Source organism: Diplotaxodon limnothrissa, linkage group LG23 (assembly GCF_057381915.1).
Source record: "Diplotaxodon limnothrissa isolate DT_005_m linkage group LG23, D_limnothrissa_male_GT1.1, whole genome shotgun sequence".
In the NCBI taxonomy this organism is placed as follows: Eukaryota; Metazoa; Chordata; class Actinopteri; order Cichliformes; family Cichlidae; genus Diplotaxodon; species Diplotaxodon limnothrissa.
Window position 1 is genome coordinate 13,893,843 of NC_140617.1, and position 25,918 is coordinate 13,919,760.

A 25,918-nucleotide genomic window follows, 5' to 3' on the forward strand; every position below is an offset into this window, starting at 1 on the left:
AGATTTCAAATTTGAAAGGAAAAAAACAAATCCAGGTGATTGCACACAGCTCACAGGTAGTGAAGGCAAGGTGCTGAGGCACGCTGTGGATCTGCTCCGGCCCCGTGTTTCTGACCGACGTGAGGGCAACGTAGTAGTGCTGCCCTGGGGTCAGCTCACGGAGGGTGTACGATCCCACTCTCCCGTTGGGCAAGAAGCGACTCCTGGTATTCAACCCTCGGGTCACGTTGACCACAAAGCCGTCTGAGACGTGTCTCGGGTGGCGGCTCCAGGTGATCAAGGCTGAGTTTGGGGTCACGTGTGAGAGGGAGAGGTTCTGTGGGGGAAGAGGCCCTGAGGGTAACACATCCAGAGGGTCAAATGATTGTATTAAATGGATTAAAATAATCTCTTTCCTTGGCTGAGTTTCCTCAAATGATTAGGTAGCTTTTTTGCTCTGGCCTGTACAAGGCCTTGTCTGGAGAAAGTTTTGGAGACTATAGAAATGTCTCAAATATCATAAAATGTATATAAAATATGATCAATGACATTATACTTGTGGTTAGGCTTCAAACCTTTTTGATAAAACTTAGAGCTAGAGCGGGATCAGTTATTCTACTATAGACTTCTCGTGATGCACTGGGCACTTATCCACTCTCCTTTTTTCAATTTCCATTTTATTATGCATTTCCTTAATTTTTTCCTTTTTCTTCCTGTTTTTTTACCTTTTTCGCTGCACGCACCTGCTTTTTTCTCTTTCCCCTCACCCCAATAGTAGTTGTCTATTCCTCCTGCAGCCAGTGTGTTTTTGAAGGTCTCTTCCTTTTACAGGGCAGCTCTTCCTTCCTTTCTAAATATGGCTCACAGGGGACCATCAGATAATGTAGCGTCATCTTCAGTACTTCCAGGCTTTTCCTGGCTCAAAATAGTAATTTGGGGGGGGGGGGACACGGACTGTTGATGATTGGTCTGCCCATCAGTGAGTCTGTGTTACCTGAGGGACCTACTTTAGTGTCCACCAGGTGGGGTGACAACAGCAACCCATTAGCCTTTTACAGCTGAGGCGTAAGAATGGTGAAAGATCGTTTTGGGTTTCTTTTTATGTTTTCTCATAATTGCGGAAATAAATACAAATAACAACATAAAGTTGTTGTATAAGCTCTTGTATTCGCTGCTGAGTGATGTAACCTACTTGTCCAGAATGACAGAGGTCCTGGTGAGTGGCTCATGGAGGGAAACTCATCTGGTCTGATTCCACTCTGAGTCAACACATCCACAGTGTACATCTGACCCGGCTGTAATGAGCTGTGAAAGGTTCACAAAGAGTCCGCATCAGTCATACCTCAACTTATCTGTTTCATGGTACCCTGTTAAAAGCTTAGTAAATTTGATGAAATGGCTCCCACTAGTGGCTGAAAGGGATATTACACCAAAACATTTAAAGCGGACCTCGGCAGCAACATTTGGTAGACACAAATGACCCGGCAGCATGTAAAAATAAAAGCTTGGTTTAAAGTGCTGCACCTGACCTGAAGGTGTACTCAGTAGTGCTCGTGTTGAGAACAGCAGTGCGACCCTCCCTCCCATCTGAAGGCAACAAGGACACGTGCACCCTGCTGACGGCTGCATGGCGGGCAGCCTGAACCAGCCACTGCAGCCACACCTGAGAGGAGGACACGTTGACCACCTGCAACTGCTCCGCCGGCTGGGGCCCTGCAGGGAAACATTCAAAGACAAAGAAATGCTTTCCGGTTCCAGGTGAACTACTTTTACTACTTTATTACCCACAAAAAAGTCATAAACATTGCTGGGCTCAACATTTCATAATGATTAACAGCTCCTTATTCAATGGTTTTCTTCACCTGCTTTTGAACTCACTGCGTTCCCACCTCTTTTAAAGAAAGCTCACCTTCATCGACATTCTGAACATTTCTATGACCAATTCGGATTTTTATAAAAAGGTTTAAAAACGGTTCAATCCATTTTTTTAATGTGTCAAAATGACATCTTTGACCATCTAACACATGCTCATGGTACAGTATTATTCTGGTCTGTGATTTTTTTCCCCCTGTAGGTGGTTGCTAGGCAACATTATAATGTCATCATATCTGATGTAGATGAGAGACATCATATTTTATTATTTAAATATTTTAGTCAGTTACTGTTACTGTCTTGGAGCAACTGTAACATACATCATTTCCTAAGGGATTAATAAAGTATTCTGATTCATCAAAGGTCTATAATCTATCTGTGTGCCTTAGTTGGTTGCTCAGCTTCTGAGATTATACTAAGACTACAGAGCATTAAAGAGCATGCTCACTGGTGCGTATTAGTGCTGTGGCAGGTTGGCTTGTGTCACTGCTGTTGGTTTTCAGCTTGATGGAGAAGGTGGAGATGTTGTACAGCAGGCCGGGCATCAGGCCTCGCATCACGTGGGTGGACTTCTGCCTGTCTAGGTAGTCTGTTTTGGAGTTGCTCTGACCCAGGGGAGCATAGGTGACGGCAAACATGCTGATCAGGTTGTTTGAGGGCTCCGGCTCATCCCAGCGCAGCTCCACCTCGCTTTCCTCCACACGCAGCACGTGAAGGCCGGGCGGGGGCAGCAGGTCTGGGGACAGTGGCAACTTTACATATCTAATCCGAATGTTAAGTGTGCTCTGAGTGTTGAGCGTGCTGAGTGGTGAGGCTGTCGACTGACCTTTCTCGCAGTCTTTGCCCGTGAGTCCCACTTTACACATGCAGTTGTAGTTTCCTCTCCTGTCGCTCCAGCAGCGGCCACGGTTCCCACAAGGTTTTAACACACACGGGTCCTCCACTGGTGGGCGACAAAGACAAACTAATGCAGCAACAGGATTCACCCGGGAACAGTGAGCAACCTTTGAAGTGTGCAAGCCCCTCTCAGTCTTGTTTATCAATAACCATCAATCAACCAAGCTATTTAGCAACTACAATAACTGAGTGCAGTTATCCATTTATCTATTATATCTTATTCATAAATATTTTTCTAATGGCTCTACTTGTTTTTAACATATTTACACTGTTTTGGTTATCTATGACAGATTTTTATGTGCTCCAGTTCGCATATAATAGATCCCAAAAAATGCATGACAGTGTGTGTGAGGCAAATGAAGCATTATAAGTATGCAGGAGTAAATCAAAGATGGATGTAGTGTCCGGATCTGCAAAGCGAAGCCAAAAGAGGGGCCTTAAACCTGCTTTCTTTTCCAAGTCCAGCAGAGGGCAGCAAAAAGACTTCTAGTTGTATAGAAGTCAATGGGAATTTATCTGTGACTTCAGAAAACACTCTACCGAACACCTTAAAGGCTTAGATAATAGTTTCAAGGCATGTTGAATAAGGTGCGAGGAAGCAACCTCACACCCTTTTTATATGTACAATAAACTTCTTCTGTACTTAACTTTAGCTAAACTCAGTAAACTCAGGGTTATTAAAAACTGGATATCATACATAACATCACATAACATCAGCACAACATACTTACACATCTGGCACTGATCCCCAAAGAAGCCGTCTTTACACATGCAAAGATAGTTTCTTCTGTAACCCCGACACACGCCTCCATTCAGACAAGGGTTGGACTCGCACATGTCCTGCTCTGCACACAGACATTTTACAGTGTGGCAGAATTTATTAACAATGCATTCAGCTATCTTCACAACAATTTACCATTGGAGAGAGAAAGCCTTTTACAGGGTAAAGAGGCTTTTTGGATGATGTTATAATCAGCTGGTTTCAACAACATCGACCAGAAGTCACTTATGAAAATAAAAATGTATTAGTAGGTAGGAGCCCGGCCGATCCTCACACGTTCCTCTGTTAATGCACGGCTCCGACAGGCACTCGTTTATGTCTTAAGGCGATAAAGATGCACACATAAGTAAACACGTGCCTGTGTACAGGTGGTCCAAGTGAACGTATTTGTAAGTGTAAGCTTTCGATTGATCCTTACCTATCTGGCAGCGGTTTCCGCTGAAGCCACTGGCGCACACACACTGGTAGGATCCGATCTTATTTCGACACGTGCCTCCGTTAAGACAAGGCTGGGATAAGCACTCGTTGATCTCTGTGACAATGCAGAAATTAACAAATTAGTATGAATAAAGATAACAAGGTCATTCAATCTCAATTCAGCTGATCTTTAGAACATTTTCTGCTCAATCATCTCCAATTTCCAGGAAATTTTTATGGTTCGCACATGAAGTTCACACATATATGATGACTGAGTGAAATTTTAGCCTCAGATTTCAAATACACTTTTTTGAAAAATAGTCCATCGACCCAATTTCGGGCCTTTTTCTCGCAGTACTTTTATATAATCTATATCTAAAAAACCTGAATTAGCTGAATTTCACAATAATGTAAAAAAGAAAAAAGCTACATGAAAAACATGAAATTCTTCATCACAAAATGAAGAAAATACTACTTTAATTCAGCTCTCAGGCTGGATTGAGCAAATATGACAAGTTGCACCACAAAGAGAAAAATATCAGTTGATAGTCTAATCCAAATAGAACAAAATCCTGGAGTTTCCAGATGTTACTCTAGAACTCAGAAAATCACTTTCTTAAATATATGCACATCTTTCATTTCCTAGACCTGTCGTGGTAACTGGGGTTTCCATGAAAAATCAATTAGTACCTCCCACCTGACTCCCTCTGCTCGTTTTTACGTTCAACATAAAAAAATTACATTTTGTGTTTTTTAATTTCCATTATTTTCTGAATAAAAAGGGACATACCATCTTCTGCACAAAGAAAACTGTCACAACCAATGCAATGAAGCAAAAACTGCAAAGACAGCATTCACAGCTCACATGACCCCTTCTGAGACCTTGAAGATCTCACGATTTTTGATCATTGTGATGTCTATCACAAACTATCATAGAGAAGATGTGAACACCATTGTTGTTTCACAGCCGTTAACTACATTCACAGATGTTAAAATATGACAGCAACAGAAAATTAATTTGACACAGAAGCAATCATGGTTAGAACATCAGCCTGGAATCAGATCGTCAGTAAGTCTGAGACATTTCGTATGTTGTAACTTGTTTTGAGCAGCCGCCCATCCCACATGGTGATATGATCCTTGAGAGTTTTACCCAAAAAGCATTTTTGGAGTTTTATCCAGTGAATTATCAGAAAATAAATCAAACATCCAGGGAATAAGTGCATATTTCTGTGGGTCACAGGTAATTAATTTGTTGGAGCGTTAGATCCCCATGACACTGATGTTCGAAGACAAAAAGAACAAAGACAAAACTGCGGCTTTAGACTGAAACACTTGGAGTGATTTAGCAGCATTTTGCAGTCCTGAAAGTTAATAGGGAAAAAGTCAACCCCATCCTCATGCCTGTGCATTTCAAAGGTCTATAACTTGGAAAAAAATTGCATGAAGGTGAAACTTCCTCAAATATAACAAATATAAACAATAAAAATGTCTGATTCTGAGGGAGTTGGATTGAAACATTTTCCAAATTTGATTGATTTCATGTGGAATGACCCTGGGATCTTTTTTGAGGAGCCATCCACGTGTCCAGATGTGTTACAGACCTTAAAAACAGGCAGCTGGATCCAGTCTCCATTAACACAATCTCCCAGTAACTTCGTACTTTTCTTTAATGACCTTTTGTCTTGTTATTTTTTAAACAAAAACAAAACGATAACTAAATAAAAACCAGTGAACGAGGACAAATACAATGATGAAATGTATTGACATTTTTGTAAACTGGAGACATCAGATCCAGTCAGAACTAATTAAGTTTTTAGTTTGGAAGTGATCTAACCAGAAGTAATCTCCTGGTGCGATAAGGTTAGACATGCACATTTGATCTGACCCTGGGAAACAGTACAAGCAGCTCCCATGCTCCTTGTTTTTCATGAAAACGTGGCAAAATGTCAATGTTGGGGAGGAAGAGAAGAGTAGACATGTGAACACATTTTGCATTTGACTTTTTGTAAACCGTGTGGAGCAACTCTCACCAGTAAAAACAACAAACTTTTGAACTTTAGATTATAACTGAATCTACTTTGGATTTTGTCTGCTATAATCTTACGATCAAAATCAAAATTTGCTTCCCAATAATGAACACTGCCTGAATGCCACTGATGCTCTGGGTGGCTCTGGGAACAGACGTAAAGCCCGGGTGGCATATGTACTCTGGCATGGAGCCTGGTGTTGTTGAGGAGAACTGGACCTCAGTGTGCTTGACCTGTGGAGGTGACCCACAGCCCAGCTCTGAAACGGATACAAACATGGCGATAATGTCAGTGTGGCTGCATAGCAACACAAACTGAGGCTTAAACGAGCTCTTCCACGACACACTAACAGCAACAGAGGTGTTTTCCATTCAGGCGCCTAAAATTACCTCCAGCATGCTGCTACAGTGTGTAGACGTGAATCACCGGGTCTAATCAGGTCTCACTTTTTATAGGTTATGCAGCCGTTCTATATCTGTAAATGTGGGGCCTCTAGAGCAGCAACACTGCTAAGATTATCTTCAGACAGAAAGCCAGTATCTGTACACTTGAGCGCTCAGGATATCCCCTGTATGTTCCAATCAGCTAAGGTCAACATTGTATAAACACCAGCATCAGACTGGCATTGCTGTGTGGTGACATACGGTCTCCCTACCTGCAGAGGTATGCACCGCGCTCCTGTTTATTTCACAGTGCCTGCCGCTGTAGGCATCGGTGCATTCACACTTGTACTTTCCTATGTAGTGAAAACACGTCCCACCATTCAGACAGGGGCTGGAGGCACAGGGGTCCGGCTTCCCTGGAACAAAACATCCACATAATAAAACAGAACTTGAAGCTTTTTCATGGTAACATGAATTAATCCCATTTAATCCCTTTGACGTGTAAACTTACACGCTAAGGATGTCGTAGTGAGAGCAGACAGCTTATAAGTCTATAAGCAAGACTGAGAGTCGAAGCAGAGGTTTGGATTTTGAAGAGTTTGTCATCTCGTTCCTCCTGACGTTTACACCAGGGGGAAAATGACGCCAAGGCCACCTGGAAATACCCTCATACCCTCAGTGGACAGTCCACCACTCACTACCATTAAAAAAATGCTATTTTTTTTTAGTTACCTTAACTTTAGCTTATTAAAGATTTGATGGATTTCCGGCTCCTACTCGATGATCTGATATTGGCATGTAGATGTCTCCAGGACTGGACTTCAGTTAAACGTGTGACATTTTGGGCCTTATAACCGAAATTAAATTAAAATGAACTGAACATACTTCAAATATATTTTACTGGTGATACTTCTGCACTTTTCCTTAAGCAGTATTACAATGGTTAGACTTTAAACTGACTTGCTCGGTTTAAAAGACACTTAAACAGATGTATTAGTGACAAGGTTATCTGATGAAAGGACTGCCGTGTATTTCTGTACCTGCTTTCACGTAAATTTGAGAGTTAAAGTTTGTAAATTACAGTGGAAGGTTGGCACCCACCCACTTCGCAGTGTTTTCCTGTGAACCTGTAAGGACACACACATCGGTAACTGTCAGCCTCTTCCTTACAGGAGCCTCCGTTGCGACAGGGCCCAGAAGCACAGGTATTGAGTCTAACTGGAAGGAGACAGGGAAAAGGGAATCCTTGAAGCAGAGACCACTCCAGCTTTTAATCACACAAAATAAACCTGTTCCAGTACATTGCAATTCAAATCATAATTCAGGAAAATAGCTCATAACTCAGCCATAAGTACAAATTATCTTAAGCCTTTCAGCGCTGCAATATTTCAAGCAGCATTACGAGTAATGGCATGTTTCCTGGTGCTTTAAAGCTGCATTTGGGTTTGAGCCCGCAGTAATAACGCACAAACCTAAAGGATGTTTTTGTCACGGTGCTTCATGAATTCACACACAAGCATTCCTTTTTAAAAAAAGAGATGGTACTACCTTTCTCACAGTTCTTCCCCCAGTATCCGTACTTGCACTCGCAGGTGTAGCCTCCGTCAAGCTCATAGCAGTAGCCGCCATTCAGACAGGGAGAGGAATCGCAGACCGATTCGGGCTGTACTGAAAAACACACACCGAGACTTGACTGTGTTCCACTGCGCTGGGAAAACTTTATTCAAGCACATGGGTTCGGTCCAGATTTAAAAGGAAACACAGATTATTTGTCATTTTATGACTGGATCAATTATAAAATCTCATAAGCGCCTCCAATAACAGCATCAATCATCTATAAATTTCTCCCCACGTCGTAAATACAACCGTTTCTTTTAAAGTGAATAAAAAATGTGTTTTGTTGCAATAGCAACCAGCTGCTCGCGCACTAACACTGCTGTTGGGTTGGTGCCTGAGCCTCTTACCATAGGGGTAAAAGTCTTTGTGGTCCAGCTCCACTCTCGTCTGACATGTGCACAGGTACGCTCCTCCGTACTCCAAACACGGATTTCCATCAGGACACGATCTGCCGTTACTGCATGGCATCTGGGTCACTTCTGAGGGAGAGAGGGGTTAAAAAGTGTTTGAAAAATGACTTCTGCTTCATTTCTATGAGACTCAAGAACCAAGAGAACCAAGAACAAGGCAAGGAAATCCCCAGAAAATCAGAACATTTGATCATGCATAAAAGAAACATAAAAACAGCATGTTTGAATAAAAAAGACATACTGATTAGGGTGAAGGGCTGCACATTAAAAAACAGAATTAAAACATGTCACACATGGTGCTGACTTAAAGAACAATAAACTTCATAATTTGAAGGATGTATTAGATTTATTAGAACAGACAATCTGCCAGCTAAATTCCAGTGGACAAAGACATTTTTAAAAACTATTCTCCTAACTAAAATCTCACAGCTAGTGATACTCACTAGCTGTGGGTAAAAACACATAAACATAGCAGAGATTAAATGTGTTTTTCAGCCCATAAAATTTCACGCATATATCTCCCATACAGGTTACGAGGGATAAAAACAATACAACCAAATTTCGATCCAACTGCATGTGCAATATTTTGCATACAAAATGTGCTGTAGAAGAAGAAATCAGAATAAAAAGCTGTACTTGAGTAATCTTTAGAGTTTCCACCACTCACCCTTTACATGCTCTCATCCTTTGCCACTGGGCATTTTACGATTAACTGCACTAGTGTGGGGAAACCACGGGGGGTCCTTTCTGGATATACCCTGCTTCTGTGATCTTTAAGTAATCGAAGGTCTTTTATGACACCTGATAGGGTTAAACATATCATACCCACCGAACTGACAGTAGAGCCCCGTATAGCCTGAAGGGCACTCACAGGTCCCGTTGATGTCCACACAGACGCCACCATTCTGGCAAAGACACTCGTCTGCAAACACACAGAGAGAAGGAGAGGGAGTCAAAGCTGGAAAGTTTGCTCCAGCTGCTTAAAAGCATGCACTTAAAAGAAGTTTTCAGTGTTGGCCCAAGTGTAAACATAGACAGAAGGTATAAATGGTCAACATGTGCACCATATGCTTGCATATGTGCACCAAGTGTCTTTCATCTGCTATACTGTAAACTAAGTATTGATTCGCTGTCATTTCTCTTTCCCTAATCTTTTCCAAAAAAGCTCACAGCAGCAGAAGATTAGCAGTCAGCGCGCTGCACATCCGCTCTGTACAAATTGTAAGAATGTTTGTGTTTTCCTCTCCTTCCTAATTGCAGCAGTGGATCAAAGCACGCGGCCGTATCGCGGCTAAACCGCTCCACTTTGAAGTCCCGGGAGCTCGGTGGAGGGTATTATTTTTCTGATGATATGGAGCATATTTTGTGACCAAAACTTAAGGCCCCGAGGGCAATTAATGGATTGTTAATTTTGCAAGAGCCACTTTCATTGGCCACCTGTGCGGCCCAGGCGCTTTGATCTGGGAGCCTGATTAGGCACTTCTGCGTCCCACTACTTTCTCTTCCTTGGAGGATCGTGCTCCTTTTTCCGCTGTGCCTTCCAAGTGAGCCAGGCAGGAAAGTATTTGGGAGATTTAAGAGAGCCTATATAAGCACTGATAGTTATTTCAGCTCAAGGGTGAGAAGTAGCATGCATTTGCAATGGCTCAAATGCTGTTAAAGAGCCTTTCAGTGGGTGAAATAAAGCCTCGCAACAACTGCTATCAGTCGGTGTCAGCAGCCTCTCCTGGGAGATTGAATTAGCTTTGCTGCTGTTCTTCTTCCCTAAAACAAAATGACTTAATATGCATTTATAAAAGAAGCATTAGGCGGGGTTTTACATATTTTGTGATTAAGCTGGTTATGCAAGCAGCAGCTGTGCCTGAAGCAACAGGAGTGGTGCAACTTGCAGGGAAGCAAGTAGCGGTGCGGAAGGATATTTCAGCAGCTCTGTGTGCAGAAATGGCCTGAATACCATAGAGCAGCTTTGACTCATAAAGAGGCCGTTTTAAGTCTAGACAAAGCACTTCCTCTTGTTGGTAAACTAATAAAATGTGCTATAAAACAATTATTCACAACATCAAGCGACTGGTTCCCGTAATAAACTGGGCGAGGCCGTGTCAGTTTTGATAATTACAATAATCCATCATCACAGCAGCCTCTTCCAGGGCAGGGATCCAAATTCCTGTGGGATAGCACAGCTCCTCTTCAAATACCCCAGTCTGCCTCTCTACCTGCCCAGCTGCCTGCAGTGAGCATCAGCCGGGCCAGCTGCACAATACCTTCACAGTTGTCACCGTAGAAGCCTGGAGCACACGTGCAGTTGTAGATTCCCGAGCTGGTGTATTCACAGATCTGGTTCTTCTTGCAGTCCAGCTCTTCACACGAGGCTGGAGATGAAAAAACGTGAAACGCTGTGATGTGAATAATATGAGAAAACGTTTTGCCAAAGCTTTAACTGGAGCTGCGCTTGCTTTTACCTGTCTGGTTTTCTGCCTCGGTGGGGTTGACCTGAACTGGTAGCAGCTCTGAGAGGGGGAGACAGGAATGCCCTTTAAAAGGTGGTTCATTCAAGCAGATATAATTCCTCACCTACCGCCTACCTCACTCTGAAATGAGCTTATAGGACAACTCCAGTACGTTTGGCATGAATGAAATGTCATAACAGCCAGCATTATAGCTATATTATACATTAGAACTATATCTTTCACCAGATTTTATTTATTTATATTTATTCTTTTTAATTTTCTGGCACTTTTCAGGGTTCTGGATGCAGGGGCAACAGTTTAAGCAGAGATGCCCAGACCTCCCACACCGCCTCCTTCAGTTCTTCTGGGGGCTTTGAGGGGACAGTAAGACTACAAGGGTGTTATTTAAAAGTCAGGCCATTTCCATCATCTTGCTAGAGTGTGATGGGTCTTTCCCATAGGAAGCATCCTTGTCAGATGCTGAACTAGTGGTTCCTTTCGATGTGGAGGAGCGACTCTGAGCTACTGCTTAGTGATTGGGCTCTGGACCCTATTTCAATATTTAAGAAATTTTAAAATCTTTATGAAGATTCACACACATGCAGGTACCTGATTTTACTTTAGTGAGTTTTTTAAGCACATAATAATGTCATGTTTAGTTTAACTGTAGCTTAGTCGCCGTTACCCTTTACATCCTTGGATAAAACATAAAAAAATAATGCTGATTTTTCCTGCATTTTAGAATTGTTGTTAAGAAAATTTCATAAAGGGATCACAGATTCAGCACCACCATATTCAAGTGGAAAACATCTTAAAATTTGAGATAAACAGATGCTGATCAGATGTCTGCGCAATGCAGTGTCACGGCAAAACATGAAATGGACACGCCGGTCCACTGTGTCTAATTGCACACTTTGCCTCTCCAAAGTGTGAAAAGGACACACATGCAGAAGTTTCAGAAAGTTGCAGAAAGCTACAGTACCAGCAGAGGGAGATATTTTATTTCAAGCCAACATAAAAATAATCACAGTAAAATATGTCTGTGTAGGCTCTCAGTCATCCAGGTCACAGCAATCCAAGGATCTGGACATTATTACATGACAATCTATGGGGACTGACTCATTTTAGAGCCTCTAGTGGACATTAGTGGAACTGCAAGTTTTTTGGCACTTGATACCGGGTTTACTTTTCAGCTCTCGATGTTGCTGCTGGAGTTTGTGGAAATGAGGAGGATGGACAAATAAATACAGCGGTGACCTCATCACAGGGAAACTAACCTTCATACTCCGATAAATAACTGGCACACTTTTCTCCTTCATGATTAGGGATGTTTTATCATACTTTCACATATCCTTTTTGAACACAGCTGTCAGCAAACACATTGCCTTCTCAGTATTTAGGGTCACAAGTGATATTTCTGGATGTAAAAATCCATGACCAGAATCTCAATTACAAACAAACTGCTGAGCTCTTTAAACAGACCCAAACACTAGAGTTTCTCATAGCTGAGCTTTAAAAAAAAAACCGTAACCCTGTCTGTTATTTAAGGCTATATTTACTCTTGTCAAGATTTATGTCTATTAAGGCACATTTGTTTGACTTCATCAAATAAACTGTGTGATAAAGAACGATGAAAATATTTGCTGTGGCAATAGAATGAAATTCCTAATGTTGGAACACTGGAGAAGCAGCTCAGCTACAAACACTCCAAAAGACCTAAAAATGTTCCCCCTTTGTGCTCGACCCACTTGGATAAATGCCACGTAACGGAAAGCTAAACAGGAAGGTTATGTCAAGAACTTCTTCTCTGAACACGCTCTTCTGCTCACCTGTCTCACAGAGTGTCCCAGTGAAAGCAGCGGGGCACGTGCAGGTGAAGTTGTTCACCCGGTCGATGCACTCCCCTCCATTCAGACAGGGCTGCGACTCACACTCGTCTATGTCTGCAGGATTAACAAAAGCCACTTAATTAGACACGAGAGCTTTATCTGCTGTTGAGTCATTAAGATTTATTAATCGTCAGGGGGAAAAACGAGACATTATTGAGTAAGACGCTCTGCTGGATTAGGAGCACTGAGCTTCCCTCCGGAAAGCGTACAGTTTCACTGACCAGGTGTGTGGGATTAACAATAATCTGGTCTCATGTACAAACAAGAACTCATGAGCTGTGCTGAGCTCGATTATTAAATCCACCATTAGATTCAAGTTTCATTAACAATTAAAGAGAACTAGTAAAAAAAGGTTTTTGGTTTGGAGGCCGACGTGACTTTGGTGAACTTTCTCCCCCCCCACAAAAAAAACCAGTTGGTTTGCAAATCCATTCAACCGTAACCCATTTGTCTAGGTAGACTGGGAAGCTCTTTGGAAAGAAGCATCTGCCAAAAGACTCAGTTTGATGTAGAAAGCAGCAGAAAATATTTCCTCTGGAGAATGATGCCTACTTTCCCCCCGCTCACCTGTCTCACACAGGACACCAGTGTAACCCGGCTCACACACACAGGTGAAAGCGCCAGCGCCTCGTACACACGTCGCGTTGTTGAAGCACGGCCTGTCTTTGCACTCGTCAATGTCTGCAACACACACACGAGCGTGCGCACATACACACACATGTAGAGAAACAGAGAGACACGCTCATGGAATATTTACTCAGCTGATTAATATATCCGCCACACTGTTCCCCTCACTCTCCAAGTATGTGCTGCTGGCTGCGAAAGGTATTAAAAGAGGTCTGATACATCTCCACAGGCTGGACTGTGGGAAGAAGCACAGAAGCTCCAGAGAGGCTGGACCAAGATATCCTAAAAAAACAAAACCCCTCAACCTTTTCTGTGGTGAAAATGCTAAACTGGAGCAATTACAGTGCGGCACTCCACAGTTCACACACGGTTTGAAATAAGCAGTTTTCAGCTTTTCTGCTTTGTAGCAAATAAACAAACCACAGACATCACACAAAACTTTTTCTGTGATAGCATGACATATGAAATATGTATTACTTAAATTAACTGCATTTCTTCCAGATCAATAGGAGAAATTTTAAATAAAAAATATATTTCCATTTAAGTTAAAAGTACATTTTTAAAGTTGCAAATATGAATGATCAACTGGAAAAGATACCACTTTATGGTAATGTGTCAGTTTTACCTGTTTCACAAAGAATCCCAGTGTAACCAGGTGGACACTGACACATGAAACTATTAATCTGGTCTTTACAGGTCCCTCCGTTCTGGCAAGGCTGTGAGGCACACTCATTGACATCTACAGTGACAGGAACACAAAACACAGAGGAGATAGCATGACATTTTTAATTTGAGAGAATCCTCTTGTCAGGGTCAAGTAATGAGAAGAAACTGATACAGGTATTAAGGAATTATCCAGGTGTCCCTTCGGTGAGGCAGAGAAAATCTGCTGACATTAATTTTCCTCATCTCAGGTAGTCAGGAAGTCATTCACAATGTGCAGAGCGACAGAACAGGAAGCAGTGTGAACCATAACTCACCGATTTGGCATCTTCGACCGGTGAAGCCAGCCAAGCAGGAGCAAGTGAAGGAGGGGTTGCCTTTAATACAGTCATCGATGCACTGGCCTCCGTTCAGGCATGGGCGGAGGTGTGGGCACACTGACGCTGCAGAAGGAGGTCGATGGAACTGTTTAGTTAATCTTTTGTAAGTTTAGTGTTAAAATCTGGCTGTATTAGAAAACGACTTTAACCCAAGAGGAATCACGACGATGAGCCTTGTGTAAAAACTAGTGTAAAACTTTATTAATTATGCTAAACTTACCTTAGATTCAATTTAACAATGACAGGATTTGTTTTAGATCTGTTTTTTAGATCTGGGTAGGTGGCATTATGCTTTTCCTTGTTTTTTTTTAATCATATATATGTACTGTTCCAGTCTTGTGTCATATTAAACATAAACCAAAGTTTGAAATAAAGAGGTCAGAGTATGTGCAGTAATCCCTGTGAGCACAGAGCTCAGGCTTCAGACTCTGAACACTCAGTTTTAAAACATTTTTTTTAACTCTTGGATCTGTATGATGTCATGTATTGTGAAAGAGTTCAGTTTCTGAGATGTAGCCAAAAAACAAAGAGCTAAAAAGGAAGCCAAACATTATGTAAAAACAGCTTTGTTTTAGGCAGTGGCTTAGCTGGGGGACATGGTAACGAAGATAAAGAAGGATTATTGTTTTACCTATAAATCATGCAAAGCAACTCTAGTAAGGTTCTTCATAAAAATAAGGAGGTGGAAATGATCACTGTGTCTGTTTATTATACCTAAATCTCTGCTTTACTTGTGAGGTCTACCTGTTTAGATGGTGTCCGGCACCAGTGCTATTACTTATCCAGGCCTTGCTCTAAGTTTATGCTGTGTTAGGGAAAATAATCTAACATCTACATTTACCACATTCTAGTCTCTTTTATTTAAAAAGAAAAGAAGCTAAATGGTTTGTTCCAGACTAGGACACTGAACTAAAGGGCTGCACCAAAGTCCAATATAAGACAAATAAGGATTATTTTGAGCTATGAATCATGCAAATCTGAGTCCAAGAACATTAAAATGAAGCTAAAATGAGCACAGTAGCTTTCCTTAAGACAACAAAGTGGATTTGAAGAACTAATCCCCAAAGACCAGCACTTACCAGAGTTATTGCAGCTTCCCACTTCTACATTTGCGTCATCTATGCGGAAGACCCATCTGCCCGGGAAGCCCACATTGGTGGTTCCCTCAACATTTACGACATCAGCTGTGCGAGAGCCAGGGATGTTGAAATAGCGCTTGCCATCACCAGCGTTAAAACCTGCCTGGGAAGAGGCAGACATAATAAAGAAAAGAAAAAAGAAAAGAAAAGAAAAAAAGCTGAATTACAGTTTAGATTAATGCTGTCGGAGAGCGTATCACACCGGAGGTACAACGTCTGCAGATAAACATGTGACCTTACCTGTGCTGCAATCCCGCCTAGCCCAATGAGGTTTCCTCCGCTGCTGGCATGCATGCCTGTGGTCCAAGTGATGTTATTGTATTGGAATATAGTGAAGGAAAGCTCTCCGTCTGTAATGAGCACCACTTGGAAAGTATTCACCTGCAGAGAAGAGAAACAGGCTCAGATAAATGGCTTCCTGATTTCTAGGAAATTCTGTAAGAATCAGAATCCTCAAGGTGATGATTTACTCAGGCCATTCATATAAAACTACTCTGTAAGACTCAAGAAACCAAACTATATCCCTGGTTAAGAGTCACTTATCTAGACCCTAAAGACACTTTAAAGAGGGCTAGTTCTGTTTTTCCTTATACTCTGCCATGTATCTCCTGTTCCATTGTTGGATGATCATATTAAACATGGTCAAGGTTTCAAAAATGAGGTCAGTGTATGCAAAAGCAATTGCTGTGAACTAAAAGCTCAGACTTCAGACTGCTCTAAACACTCAGCTCATAAAAGACTGTAGATAAAAGATGAAACAAAGAGCAGAAGTGCCTTCAATCTGCATTCTTGCTAATGGGCAGCAGGAGGTGGCTCGTCTCTATACAAGCTTTCAGCTAATTGTTTTTCTACTTTTGGATCTTTAAGATGCAACCACATTAGTCCCACAAACCTGCTGTTCAAACTTTCTGTTTTTGAGGGGCAACCAATCAAAACTTGCCCCTTAAACATTATTTCTAAACCTTTTTCTGGCACAAACCATTCCAGAAGACAAAATAAATTCATGCTGATTGTATTCATTTGAATGCAGATTTAAAATAAATAAATAAATAGAATTGGAAATGAGCATGATAGGCCCTCATTGTACTGCGTCTACATGGTTGCAGGATGTTAAATGAGAATTCATACTGGTGTTTGAGAGTTTCCTCCAAAGAAGGTGACTTGATGCCATGTAGAGATGTGGACCCACGTTGCATTGAAGTTGGGGAACTCTGAAAAGTACGTCCTGACATCACCCGAAGCCTTCCTGAGGATCACAGGATCCTGGCTCTCTCTGTAGAAGACTGTCCCGGCTCGACGGTTGTCCACATCAGCCCAGAACGGCGCCACGACCCTTCTGTCTCCAGCGATTGGAAAAGCTACAGGTGTGAACTGCGACACCTCTCTCAGGAAGGACACAAGGCCATTGTTGTTAACCTGAGACGGAGGAACAGCTGGAGTTAAATCAGTAATAAACTGATAGATTTACATATCAGATTTAACCACTGTGAATTCTTTGGAGGACTTGGTGGGGTTAGCGTGCTGAGGAAGAGCTGGAGGGAGCATTTCTGACCTCACAAAATAAACAGCAGCATGGGGTGGTGAAAGTTCCCATAACGGATGTTTGCACTTTCGTGTAGCGAACAGACACTACTTTTATTTCAAATAACGACGGCAGCTGAAAAAACCCAGTTTCTGCTGATCACACACCTGCAAAGTCATCACAGCAGGAAGAACTTCACGGTCTGTAAATCCATACATTTGCCCGCAGCAAAATAACCAGGTAAACGAATCTGTCCCCTGTGAGAAATGTGCATGGATGTTCTACTGCATGGCAGAATATAAGCTTCTTAAAATATGTAAAGTAATGAATTAATCACTTGATTAACTGATTGGGAAGTCATCAGATATTACATCAAGAGTCACACTAATAATCAGGAAAAATATATATTTATTGGTTTATTTCTGGATTTTCTTTCTTTTATATCGTTACAATCGAAACAGCTGGACTTCTAGAGGCCAAAAACAGGATCATTTATTTATTAAAAACTAAGTTTCCCTAGAGTTGCCCAGGAGAACCTACAGAGAGGACATTACATACCTAACCTGACACGTGTCAAAAAGAGCAGAGACAGTGACGCTCTTCACAGACCGCTTTGAAAGGAGAAAGCCTCATGACACAGTCAGAGCAGAGAGCAGAGGGCACAGTTGACTCTTCTGTGGTATACACGTTTAGTTGGTCTCCAGCTGCATTGGAAATAACATTAATATCAGAACTTTGTTCTGCTAAATTATCCATAATGTTGTTATATATATGTATGTATGTATGTTTGCTTGGTGCTCAGCTCAAAGTTCAAACTTTAACCCTGGAACCAAGAATGAGACAGGCCACTGAAACTAGTTCTCAGAAATTCAGGTGGACACGTTTTTATAAAATTTGTTGTTACAAATTATTATAAAGTTTGGATGAGAAATTTGCACAAAAGCTGCAATCTGCCCATTCTTCGTGGTCACCTTTTTGAATACACACAATCACATACACATTCAGCTTTCCTCTGAGCTGTCCTCTTTTCAATTAAGCAACATGACTGTCATTAGGTTTTTCAATTGTAGCCACAAAAACACCTGGGATAATAGCTAGGATACTCTCCTCCTGAAGGGACACTGCAATAAGAAAGTGAGAAAATTAAGCATAATTTAGGAAGGAGTCTACCTGTGCAGACTTTGTGCATAAAAAAGAGTGGATCTGAAACCCAACTATTCATTAAATACAAATGGGTCACAGTGTTCACCAGCTGGGGTTCAGAAAAGATAATTGCACCCACACAAAATGAAACTGGTGCTTTCCAGCAGTAACCTCTGTGGGGATCAGCCCACATAAGAGCACATAATTTTACAATTTATTAATTGTTGTTCTTTTTTAAAAAAAAAAAAAAAAAATTAAAATAAACCACTGTTCCCAGTATAATTCATGTTCTCCTGATTCCTGAAAAATGAAATTTTTCTTGGACATTAGGAAAGGTTAGGAGTTGTGTTGAACTAGTGAACCCAATCCCTGAATATTCAGTCTTCCAATCCTTGTCTATATGTAGGATCATGGTTCTCAAACTAGTGGTCCACAAAGTAATTATCTATAAGTCCATCATTTTGCTGTTCCAAACTGGGAGCACTGTAGCTCTTAAAGCATCATATTGTATCTGGATTTGTGCTTGCTAGCTAGCTGGTGAGCATGGACAAACATTTGAGTCAGTCTTCATGATCAAGTGATGCCAAACCCAAACCAGCTAAGTGGAATTATGAGAGCATCCTTGTAAATGTTCCCTGGCTTCGAAAGTATAAGAACCACTGATGTAAGGCTATTTGGCCAGCGGTAGGGGTGAAGGGACGGTCTGGGCAGAGTGCAGGAAAAACTTTTTCAAATCCCGATGTTGACAGGTACGATTAAACCTGAGTGGAGAGGAAAGTTCTGCGGGATAAAGGGCTGAATCCGTGTGAAAGGCTTTCATTCATGCATTATTTCTGTGCACCCACAGCATGAGATTCTTCCCTTCATAGCACCAACCCTGTTTCCGCTAAACTCTGGCGTGAACTTTACCTCTCTTTTAACATTCAGGCCGAGCTGCATATGACAGTGACAAAGCAACGTCAGATGGCTCAGCTCTGCTCCACGCATGTATGAAAACCATAATTTGAAGGACTTTGCTGTAAAAACAGCAGAGGAAGTTTTGTTTGGCACAGCACGGGGGCTCAGTTAATTGCCCGACCACAGCCTTCCCCTCTGCACCAGGGTGATGTGGTGAGAATGTGGCCAATGTGTGGGGGGGAAACATTGGAGCGAGTGCAGGGGCAGGGCCCGGAGGTCAGCCAGAGCGCCATCCGATACTGGGAGAAAAACAAGAGAGAGGGCACAGCGCTAAAGGAATGGAAGGACGCACATGAATTACAAACCTTGCACACCCACATGCCCACTAATGAGAGACCTGTGGTGGCAGCGGTCTGGAAGTGAATCATCTTACAGCAGAATTAGTGTAGGAAGTCATGAACACTAAATAGAGTGTATATTCTAATACTGGAATATGTTTAATCACCTAATCGAATCTCTTGTAGCATCTGGAACGGCTTAAAGAAGTGTATTTATACTTCTTTGGGTTTTTTTTAATGCTACTTTAATATGAAAATGACCTCAGAGGAATAAAAATGAACTTGGGACCCTATTGCTTTGCATCATATCGCATTATTTTCCTGTGCTTGCGTTTTCTAACTAGATTGTACCAAACCGGAGAAGGATGTTCCTACATCACACTCGTGGGAGAGTGAATGGGTTCAAAGCCAGTGCCATGTGTTGCGCTGTAACGTGACCAAGGTCAGAGTCAGACCGAAGAGTGGTGCGATCATTCAACCTTGTAAGAAGCATCTCTCGCCCCATATTTCTTACTCTCACTCTGAACGGTGCCACTTCTTTCTGCTTCTTCCTAACGCTCTTGTTATTTTTTGGGAATTCTTTGCCGGATACATCCAGGATTTTGCTTGGGTGGTTTTCTTTAGAGCTGAGCAATTTATGTAGTAAAATAAACTTTCATCTGGCTTAAGTCAAGCCAAAGCAAACCCCTAAATGAAAAAGGTGCCCATGGATCGGCTCAGGAAAACATTAATTTTCCTTGTCAGAAACGGAGGTTTCACAGCTACAACCCTGTCCAATTATTTGACGAGACCAGAGGAAGTGACTGCAGTCTACAGTCTGTGCACTTGGCCTGTAACTCCTTAGCCCCGGCTCACCTTATGCTACAAAGAGTTTAGAGCGAGGCAATAAATCCTGTCGACAACTGCAGGGAAGCACTGAAATGCTTTCACAGAACGGGTGAAGTGGAGGGTTGGTGTAATATATACGTAAAGGCACTCAAATAAAGTCTTAATTTGTCAGTCATACAGTTAAAAGTGCAAGAGCTTAAAATGACTTCTATCAAGGACCTCATTTGTCATCTACAGGTTACAATCAAGCAGCAATCTCTTGGGTTGAAAAACGAAGCCATAAATTGCAACTCCATGAGTGCCCACTTGAGGCTGACTCCAAAAGTGACCCAGTCCCCATAGACTTCCATGTTAAAATGTCTAATTTTGTGGCAATTTTGTTCCCATCCTGGGAAACATAAAGGTTTCATTGTTCTCCCTCTTCTACATTGGGCTTTTTAAAAATACTAGATACTGGAGTTAGTCACTTCTGTTGGCAACATAACCAAAAATGATGGCAACCAAAACACCAGGATTAAAGTTTCAAAATGCAGAGTCCAAAATCAGCTGCTGACTTCACACTTTGTGAAATATCCCACCTTCAGTCTTTTTTTCTTCACATTCTGCCACATACAAAACCAAACAGAATACCAGCACTGCTAAATATTCTTCTAACAAAAATCAATTACTGAGGAAGACCATACACAGTATAAGAGATGGATGTAGCTTTACAACTGCATTCTTTTTAATGGCCTCCAGGGGCTGATACCTGTGGCTGGAAAAAGATTCCAGTCCTCTAGAAGTCTATGGGATAATGTCCCTCAGCCCTGACCTCAATAAACACTTTCCTTTGAGTTTATGGCCTCATTCACTTATTTCGGGTCCATCCAACCACCCATTTTCTCCCACTTATCCAATTCAGGGTCGCTGAGGGCCTTTACCAGATGTTAATGGTCAAAAGTCACAAGTCTACTGTGGGGATTCATATTGAGTCGTGCTAAATGGAACATAAAGTCTGTTTTGTAAATTTTGGCCATTCTGTGTCAGAAAGGACGATAATCCAGAAACAGATTAAAACATTGTTAGCCAATGAGTGCGCGGGTCAGAGCCCTGTGTCGCTCGTCACATTCATCTTGCCTGTGGGCAAAGTAAATGTGTTTCGCAATGAGTCGTCATCAGTGCAAACTATCAATAATCTCTCACTGTTAGAAGATTTTTAGGTTTGACACTTTTATTCATGATGTGGTTTGTGCTTATAATGCTTTTGTAGACAGTTAAAAAAATGAATGTGATCAATATATACATGTATACGATTCTTTAGTGTACTGTAACATTTTAACGCATTACTTTTTGTATTTTGATGACTTTTTCATGATGATTAAATAAATCTATATTTTTATGATTGCTTCCTGTCATGACGTTTTTCGTGAGGGCCACCATAAGATTGATTGTGCTCTATGTTTCTTGGTGTTTGGACCTCACCCGTTTTTTTGTGCGTGTAGTAGATTTTTTTTTTTTACATTGCTTTAATGCAACGTGTTTGTCTCCACACAAAAAAATATTAAGAGTCAGTATTTTTTGGGGGCACTTGACACGTGTACGAGTTGGAGTCGAATCTGTTGCTTTGTATGTACTGCCAAAGAAAAAGCCTACATTTCGTTCTTACATACAGAACTGTATTGTTTTATCCTGAGTGCTGGGAACACCCAGGCCAGGCATTCATCGGGCAATCACCACCACACACTTGACCTTTGTGTAGTGCATGTGCAAGAGCACGCAGGCATTGCTCAGTCATCACGAATAAAAGTCCCGAATCTCAGAAAGAATCACTGTGGCCATAACTAAGCAAATACGAGATGCTTGACTTCTTCCATCAACAAAACTAACAAAAGTTTTTCCTCATGAGCTGAGATTGATTAACATTGTTGGGACATTCCTACACACACCGGTGAACAGTGGGGCATTTCATTTATTTTTGGGTCATGCATTACCTGTGAACAAATAAATACTCCAGCTTTGCTGTAGCTGAAGTACTCCCATTGTGAGTAAGTGTTAGTTTTAGAGACATTTCCCTTAAACTGCTTCAAAGTGGCATCAGCCTCCTCCGCTAACTCTCTGCAACAAAGAGAAGAAGTGTATTCCCAAAAGCCCGATTCTTTAAAAGAGCATCATTCACTTGAACACTTTAAGATGTTTTTAAGTATGTGCAGAAAAATCGTTTCCATTGGAGGATGAACTGCTTCTAATATAACACACATCTCTCATCCTACACATGCATGTAAAATGCACCCATGCAGAGTACAAAGAATAAAACTCTACGCACACATCTTTGGGCCATACACGGTGGTGAGTGAAACGAGTGAATGAAACTGTACAAAGTGTTGGTGCTCTTCAGAAGACCAGATCAGCACTAGCAGATGTGTAATCTGTAAAAATACAGATATGCTGTAGAACGTTCTCGGTGGAAACATTTAAATGTACTGAAATGTTGTTTACGTGCATTTATTTCCAGTGACAGTCTATTTAATCCACTGAAAGACTTGGGACTTTTTCCACTATCCATGAGAGTTTCTCTCTGCACTAACTCCCTTTGATCGTGCCCGTCTATTCTCACATCTGCTTTTAAACTTGTGTTCTTTCCTCTCTGACCTTGGATGTGCTCCTTCGCTGTGTTTACGCCGGTCATCCGTAAGAGTAGTTAATCCATGAAACGCATTGTTTAGAAGCCCTCTAAGATTCTTTGCAGGTACATCTGCATTATGTTAAAGTGATTGGTCATTTCTCAGATAAAGCAGCTGGACAGTTCCAGGGGGAAGACCCCTGCCATGTTATCTGAGGCGTGGGAGGAAGGGAGGAGGGGAGGGAGGACCCGGAGGAGGAGAGAAACATGAGAAAACTCCCTGACACAGACCGTAACAGAGGGACAGCCTGGTTACGAGGCAGAAATGGGACTGGAGTGGGACCAAGTCGGTATCTTAGGTGACATTAAAAGTATCTGTAAACAAGCGCTGCATGGCTGTGATGATCCTTAAATCTACGGAAACTCCTGCAAACAAGACGTCCTGGTTCAGAAATACGCTCCGAGGCATGTTTACTGCTCAGCAGAATCAGTTATGATAATGAAGCGTGACAGCGCCCACAAACCATCTAAAACCAGTCTGATTCTGCAGCTTCCATGTAGCCCAGAGGCTTGGAACAAAGTCCTGGGAGAAATTATTCATACAAATTTACCCCTTTAGTACTCACTGAAATATTACCTGTTCAAAGCAGCTCTCTGGTGGCAGATATTGCCCTGTGGGCTGCCTGCTTTACAGCGCATGTTAAATGGATTCAGGTGAGGTTTTAAAACAAGCGTGACTATAATTTCAAGTGGTTTCTATAATTTGCTTTTGCTTTCTCTGACCTCAGAATGAGACGCAAAGCAAGAGCCACGGGGTATCACATCACTACCAACACAGCACATTTTTCAGATTTAGATTGTTATCTCTCTATCAGATGATAATTCAGTCTAAGATCAACAAGCCAAGCAAACAGCAACATGTCTTATCTTGTCTAATTTCACTGCAGAGTATCAGTATTGTTAAAGGAGAAGTGCCAGCAGTTGTGCTCGTAAACATCGCGTCTCTGTCTTTACGCTGCGTTTAGATGCAGGAGAGTTTTACATTTTTCCACATGAGGGAGCTGACCTCACCGCTCGTGGCGTAAACGCTCAGATTAGAAAAACAACCTCTGACCTTGCCCATTGTTGCCATGGTTCCTCAGCCTCCCTCGCCCAGTGTTTGAAGAGGGAGGAAGGGGAGATATGAAGCGCAAACGCAGATGCCTCACCACAACAGGTGGTGTTGATTTAAGGGAGTTCTGCCTTTCCATGCGCTGGAACCGAACCCAATACATGACAAAGGCAGATCAAAGGCTGTTTCACTGTGCTGTGCGAAAATCCTTGTCAAACCGTTGGGCTTCCTCCCATGAGTGCTGTTTCTCTCTCTCTCTCTGCTGTGCATATTTTCCCTCCGCTCTCTCGCTCCTTCTGAAAAGAGAACCACTCACAGATGCTGCGGCGACAGTAAGAACACAAACTGTCACTTCCTTTAACAGCTCTTTGCAGATTTATTATAACAGGAGTTACCGCTGTGCTGCTAATAGTTTGTCTCTTGCTCTGCCTCTGTGCACTCGAGGGACCTCAGAGTGCAGAAAGGGGCAGATGTAAAGAGAAAGTCACAGAGGAGTATGATTACACCCGTGAGGGGAAAACGCGATATTCTACATGAACGTATACAAATTCTCTGAGGGTACCGCAATGTAGTATTTGGCTGTGTGCCACATCTCAGCTCCCTGAGGCTCTTATACGATCCACAACATTTCAGATCCAATTGCCAGCTACCAAGTGCATGCACACTCATAACCAGTGATTTCAAAACACATCAGCAGAAACACACTCCTCTGTACTCACATAGAGTCCTGTGTGCCTGTCTCCAAAGAAGGGGAATGCAACAGAGATCTCCAGGAGCCCGGAGCCGCCGTCATCCTGAGCAATGGTCTGGGAGTCCCCCTTGTCCCGGCCAAAGGGGTAGAAGTCCTCCAGGGGCACAGCGGGTTCCACGCCGGGCAGCAGGGTCAGGAAGAAGAGGGTGCAGAAGCAGGGCAGCAGGGCTTCCAGCACCAGCACCATGGCCTCAGCCACCCAGGGATGGAGCTGACAGCAGGCACAGCGGAGGAGAGGGAGGAGCGCGTACACCTGAGGCAACAAGAGCAGAGCAGAGCAGAACAAGACAAGACCGCACGTTCTCCCTCTGAATCCTCCTCTGACTGCTCTCTGGTTCTCCTCACTTGTCCTTCAGTGGTGAACTGGGCTTCTTGTGTGAGACAGGGGAATACTGCAGATTCCTTGCATTCTGCTTTCTGCTGGGCACTGCATGAGCTACACTCTGTCTCACTGAAATGAAACGAAGGAAAGGAATGAAAGAGGGGGAGCAACCTGATTCAGCTGAGATTTTTTTTTTTAAAAACAATCCAGTGATTTGGTCCCTGATAGTCAGCTTAGAAATATCCTCAATAAAAGCTCTATTCTGCTTGCCAAAGGAGTTCTTTCAGCTTTGGCCCCACCTCCCCCACAGGGATTCACTACCTTGCATAATTAGCTCCTTCTAGCCAATAGCTAGAACGAGGCCGGTAACTGGATAAGCACTGGGCGGATCTATGGTAATCAAAGGGCTGCTTTAAAGAAACTGACAGGATTTTCCCCTTTCAGTGAAACTCCTGCTATGTGACACAGTGAGAAGACATGTGTGTGAACTGTTGGGGAAATAAGTGTGAATTTAAATGGAAGAAAATGGAAACGGGTTACTGGTGTTTAAGATACTCAAAGTCAGAATGAAAACATGCTACTGCGATAGTTCAGGGTTGTGGATGATTACAGGATAAGTGGCAGTGAACTTTTAAAGGATCATGAGGAGTGTGCACCTATCTTTGACAGAAATCTATGGCAACAGCGACAGAAGGTCATTCTCTCACACAGGAAAACAAGAAACACTAAATTCACAAATGCTGTAAGAGTGCAAAACTCACACGTCGTGAAAGAGCCAACACTATTGTGAAACTTTGAAACTGCGCTTTAGTTTATTGAAAATAATCAACTTCTGCACCATTAGTACTGATTAAGTCAAACACCACACATGATAAC

The 25,918-nt window shown here is 42.2% G+C and overlaps 1 protein-coding gene across 1 annotated transcript in view; it reads right to left on the reverse strand.

The window, feature by feature from the left end:
• Positions 1 to 25,273, reverse strand: part of sned1 (sushi, nidogen and EGF-like domains 1) — a 31,266-nt gene extending 5,993 nt beyond the window's left edge. Inside the window, exons 1-22 of the mRNA XM_085347195.1 lie at positions 24,689 to 25,273; positions 16,660 to 16,947; positions 15,772 to 15,912; positions 15,472 to 15,634; positions 14,330 to 14,455; positions 13,975 to 14,088; positions 13,290 to 13,403; positions 12,663 to 12,776; positions 10,846 to 10,893; positions 10,648 to 10,755; positions 9,216 to 9,308; positions 8,324 to 8,455; positions 7,908 to 8,027; positions 7,461 to 7,577; positions 6,632 to 6,775; positions 3,948 to 4,061; positions 3,480 to 3,593; positions 2,678 to 2,794; positions 2,300 to 2,587; positions 1,509 to 1,692; positions 1,172 to 1,284; positions 55 to 333 (exon numbers count right to left, since the gene is read on the reverse strand). Of these exons, the coding sequence (XP_085203321.1) occupies positions 55 to 333; positions 1,172 to 1,284; positions 1,509 to 1,692; positions 2,300 to 2,587; positions 2,678 to 2,794; positions 3,480 to 3,593; positions 3,948 to 4,061; positions 6,632 to 6,775; positions 7,461 to 7,577; positions 7,908 to 8,027; positions 8,324 to 8,455; positions 9,216 to 9,308; positions 10,648 to 10,755; positions 10,846 to 10,893; positions 12,663 to 12,776; positions 13,290 to 13,403; positions 13,975 to 14,088; positions 14,330 to 14,455; positions 15,472 to 15,634; positions 15,772 to 15,912; positions 16,660 to 16,947; positions 24,689 to 24,907 (3,250 nt within the window). The 5' untranslated portion in view covers positions 24,908 to 25,273. The remainder of the gene's footprint in view (positions 1 to 54; positions 334 to 1,171; positions 1,285 to 1,508; positions 1,693 to 2,299; positions 2,588 to 2,677; positions 2,795 to 3,479; positions 3,594 to 3,947; positions 4,062 to 6,631; positions 6,776 to 7,460; positions 7,578 to 7,907; positions 8,028 to 8,323; positions 8,456 to 9,215; positions 9,309 to 10,647; positions 10,756 to 10,845; positions 10,894 to 12,662; positions 12,777 to 13,289; positions 13,404 to 13,974; positions 14,089 to 14,329; positions 14,456 to 15,471; positions 15,635 to 15,771; positions 15,913 to 16,659; positions 16,948 to 24,688) is intronic.
• Positions 25,274 to 25,918: the final 645 nt, after the last annotated feature.